Source organism: Mus caroli, chromosome 15, assembly GCF_900094665.2.
Source record: "Mus caroli chromosome 15, CAROLI_EIJ_v1.1, whole genome shotgun sequence".
NCBI lineage: Eukaryota > Metazoa > Chordata > Mammalia > Rodentia > Muridae > Mus > Mus caroli.
In genome coordinates, this window is record NC_034584.1 from 73264782 (window position 1) to 73270354 (window position 5573).

General features: G+C 49.5%; 1 protein-coding gene across 2 annotated transcripts in view; it reads right to left on the reverse strand.

Moving 5' to 3' along the window:
* The window catches only part of Baiap2l2 (BAI1 associated protein 2 like 2), a 27718-nt gene that overhangs the window by 8674 nt on the left and 13471 nt on the right, over window positions 1–5573 (reverse strand). For both annotated transcript variants that reach the window (XM_021183436.2, XM_021183437.2), the window contains exons 5-7: window positions 5291–5362; window positions 4968–5084; window positions 4266–4412 (exon numbers count right to left, since the gene is read on the reverse strand). In XM_021183436.2, coding sequence (XP_021039095.1) covers window positions 4266–4412; window positions 4968–5084; window positions 5291–5362 — 336 coding nt within the window. The remainder of the gene's footprint in view (window positions 1–4265; window positions 4413–4967; window positions 5085–5290; window positions 5363–5573) is intronic.

Below are 5573 nucleotides of genomic sequence, written 5' to 3' on the forward strand. Positions count from 1 at the left end.
GTAACGAGATCTGGCGCCCTCTTCTGGAGTGTCTGAAGACAGCTGCAGTGTACTTATATATAATAAATAAATAAATCTTTAAAAAAAAAAAAAAAGACTTCCCACCAGTCCTGCTTCTCATTCCGTATGTAAACCAAAGTATAAAACGGGCTCTAAATTATCTCCCCCAAAAGGCTCTCCCTCAGCTTGTCTACAAGGCAATTTTAAAGCGCTCCATTTTCTCGTTCTGTCTACCAGGTTCATTCAATTATCCATTCAAAGCTGCCGCCATACCCCTTCAATAGTGGCCATTACCAGCTCCAATCTGGCCCCCACATGACCCTCTCCAGCAATTGGCCCCCACATGACCCTCTCCAGTTCCCTGGCTTTTGATCCAACCTATGAACCTTCTCCCCACAACGCTCCCACCACCCCTGCCAATAGTAGTTCCCCTGCTGCCCAGCCCTCATCCTTACCCTCCATACATCTTCACATCTGCCATTTACTGCACTGATATTGCTAGTCCAGGAGCATAGTCAGGGCCACCCACACAGGGACAAAGAGTCAATTTATTTATTGATCAAGGAGCATAAGGCTGACATAATTTGGGAGCTAACCGTTGTACACTCATGGGGCAAACTTCACAGTTGTCTCTAAGGGCCAACGCCATTCCTGTTTCTGTGAGCACAAACTACTTAGTCTCTGAGCACCTCAGCCTGCCAACTCACTCCTGGGATGGGGACCTCACAATTACACTCACTCCTTCTTTAATCCCAGCATCCATGTCATAAAAAATTATCCAGGTGGCAAATTCCAGCCATGCCTCACTGCCCATAGCTGTCCCAGAGCTGCGGAAGGATTTCTGGACTTACCGGAGAGCCAGCCAAATGGCACGTGCCGGACAGGCATCCCCACCCTAATGCAAACTAACCTGCCAATCGACGGCTCCTGCTTAGCTTCTATCAGTGAGGTTGTCTACAACCAGAAACAAATAGTACCCGGTTGGTTTCCATGGCAACGGCATCAAACGGGACTTGCTTTGTGTGTCAGGAGGGCACTTAACAGTTGCCACCCTGCAGGGCAATGTGCCACAGTCTTCCTCAAGCCAGGCTTGGATGTTCCCCCAGGATATAATGTTCACCAATATCTTGTCCCTAAGATCAGGAGAAAAGACAAGCCTCCGGCCACACCTGTACTCCTAGAGGGGCATCAGGGATAGAGCTCCAACAGGTACAACACGGCCAAGCCTATCAGATGAAGGAAGACCTGACCCTGGTACAACAGAGCACCATCACCCTACGAAATGGCATAGATTTCCTGGCTGCAGTGCTCCTCTAGAGGAGGACGCCACTTAAGGACTGCCAAAGGGAGGCCTCAGTACCTTCCTAACAGAAGGATGCTGTTTTCATGTGAACTAATCTGTCTGAGTACAGAAAGCGCTAAACAACTATCTCAGACAATATTTTTTTTTTTTAAGATTTATTTATTTATTATATGTAAGTACACTGTAGCTGTCTTCAGACACTCCAGAAGAGGGCGCCAGATCTCGTTGCGGATGGTTGTGAGCCACCATGTGGTTGCTGGGATTTGAACTCTGGACCTTTGGAAGAGCAGTCGGGTGCTCTTACCCACTGAGCCATCTCACCAGCCCCAGACAAGATTTCCTGGAAGGACACCTAACTGCTTAGAGACTGTGGGTCGCCCTGTTGGCTGTGACTGTGCTAACTTTCTTCTTTGGAAACACAGGCAGGAAGCAACTTCCTCCCAAAAGCAAGATGCAGTGGCCACCAAGCCGAGGAGAAGTGACACCTAGTCTTTAGCATTTAGGAAAATGCAAACCAACACACAGATTCCACCTCATGCCACAGAGGTGGTTTGAATATGCTTCGTCCATGGGAAATGGCACTATCTGGAGGTGTGGCCTTGTTGGAGCAAGTGTGTCACTGTGTAGGTGGGCTTTGAGGGCTTCTAGTGCTCAAGCTCCACCCAGAGCAGAAGAGACCCTCCTCCTGGCTGCCTTTGGATGAAGATGTAGAACTCTAGGCTCCTCCAGCACCATGTCTGCCCGCATGATGCCATGCTTCCCACCATGATAATGGACTGAACCTCTGAAAGTGTAAGCCAGCCCCAATCAAATGTTGTCCTTTATAAGAGTGGCTGTGGTCATGGTATCTATTTTGAACAATAAAACCCTAAGTTAAGACAATGGCTAAAAGCAAAATGACTGTAATAAGGGGCAGGTGAGGATGTGGCGAGATCACAAACTGACAGGCAAAATGGTGTAGGACTTAGGACGCGTATCAGGAAGTTTCTCAAATGGTTGAATGGGACACTATCATAGGACCACACACTCCCATAGCTGAATACCCAAGGGAAATGAGAACCTTCCACACAGTGACTCTATTAAGGATGTTTCGAAGAACAGCCTCCTCCCTCCAGCAACCAGCGGGGATTGGACATCCAGACAATGGGACTCACTTCTGCAGGGAGAGGAAAGCCAGTAACAAGGGCCCCACCTCCAATGGCTCCTTTGCTATGAATGCCCACAATGGGCCACTCTCCTGAGACAGGAAGTAATCAGGGGTCGTGTAGAGCAGAGGACTAGATGGGGAGTGGCAGCAGGGAACTGGGCTGGGCTCTACACTTGATTGTGGTTATGTTGTGTACTGTACATCTAACGGGAAATGGCTAGTCATCTGGGGGGATGGTCATAGCATCCCTTGAGAGAATATAAGAAATGATGTATCCGTGACTGTGGGAATGACAGAGAGGGCAGTATGAGGACCACACAGTGACTCAACCAGGCTGACAAGAATGAGGGGTGAGGGAGGGAAGGTCAAGTGGGGTACACAGTCAGCTCAGGTCAGTTAGGAAGATACACCCTAGACCAGTGGTTCTCAACCTTCCTAATGCCGCAACCCTTTAATACAGTTCCTCATGTTGTGGTGACCCTCAGCCATAGTTATTTTTGTTGCTGCTTCATAACTGTCATTTTGCTACGATTACGAATCATAGTGTAAATAAATATCTGCGTTTTCCAATGGTCTCAGGCAACCCCTGTGAAAAGATCAGTCAACCCCAAAGGGGTCGTGACCCCCAGGTTGAGAACTCCACCCTAGGTGTAGCCGGCATCAGTTTGAATGGGGGCAGTGGAATTCCAATTTAGAAGTTAGGCTGTGGGCTGCGAATGCAGCTCTGCTGGTAAAGTTCCCGTCTGCATGAATGAAGATAGCCCTGCCTGGGCTCAGTCTCTAGCACCACACGACCTTGTGTATGGTGCAGCGTGCTGCCACCCCAGTACTTGGAGATAGAGGAAGGAGGGTTAAACGTTAAAGTTCATCTTTAGCTACACAGTGGGTTAGAAGCCAACGTGGGCTAGATGGGATGTTGCCTCAAGGAAAAAAGAGGAGGAGGGAGGCCAGAAATAGGGAAAAAGAAGGGAAAAAAGAGGAAATCACCATCACCATCATCACCATCACCACCATCACCATCATCATCACAGGTTGTCAGACTGGTCAAACGCCAAAACCTAGTCCACATGTTGTTAACAGAAATCCATACATGAAGAGAAACAAGACCAACGTTAGAATTAGAGTGCAATTAAAAGCATAAAACCAGACTAAGAGAGCATCAAACACACACACACACACACACACACAGAGAGAGAGAGAGAGAGAGAGAGAGAGAGAGAGAGAGAGAGAGATATGATATTTATAGGAAAGGTCTAATAGTCTTAAGCCTCAAAGCACAAAACAACATGATAACTAAATACAGAAAGCAAACGTATTAGCAATCCAATAGAATTGAGAAGATCTAACTGTTCTGCAGACCACACAAAGCTTCAAGGGGTTCACTTAGACCGCACAATTAATGTCTTATTGTTGAACAAACCTACCACCGAATGTAAGGAGGGTGGGCATATACATTCAGGATTTTTTTTTAATGGGGAACAGCAAAACAATCCTTTGTAAAGGAGATTGTGGCAAAAGCCTGAGGATCTGAGTTTGTTTCCTGGAAGTCAATAAAAGTTGAAAGACAACCAACTTTACAGAGCGATCCTCTGACCTAATTAAATAAGTGACTTGAATTTGAATGCATAAACATGTGTATGCAAAACAAACCATGAATTAACAATACATGCAAATGAACACAGAAACAGTGTGGCGAGATTAATTGCTACTCAGATGAAGAAAGCAAAGGGAAGGAAGGAGCGGTCGTTCCTGCGTCCTGCGCAGTCGCACAGCCGACCCGGGAGGGCGTGGCTTGCTCTCCATAGCCCAACTCACCCGGCCCAAGAACTGCAGGAAAGTGTTGGAGAGCAGCAGGTGCTTCTCAGCCAGGAAGCGGTAGCGTCGCTTCTCTTCCAGCTCGGCGGCGCGCTTGCTCTCAGACACGAAGGCCTGCATCTGTGCGTGCAGCCGGTTCACACTCTCCTGGGGGCAGGAGAAGATTCTGGCTAGGGGTCTGAGCCCTTCTGACTTAGATGTCCCTTCTCCAATCCTCCCCTGAATACGCAGTTTGCATCTTCACCCTGTGACCCACTGGCCTGGGTACCATGGCGCTGTTTCTGGTACCTTGCACAGGGGCGTGCAGAGGTTGCCCTAGAGACGGCAGTTTACGGAAACAGGGATGGGAGGATGAGTGATGCTCTCCTTGGAAGGGGAGAGGGAGACCGGAGCTCATTAAAAGGCGCTAAAGGAAGCAGAGGTTGAATCTTGGGTTTGGGTCCCAGAGACAGAGGCGGGCATGGGCGTGACCTTGCAGGGACTGCATGCTTCTTTCCAGGCACGCTGTGAGTGGACCGGTTTGCTCAGCGGGGCCAATGATCTCATTTTCTCAGTGAGACTGAGGAAGGGAGGGAAGCTGAGGGTGGCCGTCGGTGACTGTCCAGCTGTGCTCCCCACAGCTGTGTTCTTTTGGGTGGAGCAGCTCACAAGGGTGCTAGGTTTCCCCCAGAGACTTGCCCTCAGCCCCTCACGCCTTCATACCTTCATCTCCCGCGCGTTCTTGTCTCTCTTGCGTTCCATGCGCCAAAGCTCAGACATGCACTTCTCCAGGTTGGCCGCTCGGTGGCGATACTCAATCTCGTAGTGCTGGCAGCTATCCTGGGGTAGGGCAGAGACAGTCAGGGGATCCGCACATTAAAGAGGTCAGGACTCAAAGTAATGGACCAAGGGGCCCAGATGGGACTATGTACAATCTGGGGCAGATGAATGCTTGGCGCTGCCCTGTGTGGCCCCTCTATTGAAAGGGCTATCTGTGTGTCATGCCTGGGAGGGGCTGGGGTAGAGGGACAGAGGGACAGACTTACCTTGATGAACTGCATGTCCAGCTTGGTGTTCTTCTCCATGTGCTGAAGCAAGTCTCCGTGGAATGTCTGCACCTGAGCGGAGCGCAGAATGGGTGTGACCAGGGTGCCCTTTGACCCAGACCCCAACACCCCAACAGATTTACTTGTTATCACAATGCTGCCCACCTCAAAAAAATCCAAATTGCCGGGCGTGGTGGCTCACGCCTTTAATTCCAGCACTCGGGAGGCAGAGGCAGGCGGATTTCTGAGTTCAAGGCCAGCCTGGTCTACAGAGTGAGTTCCA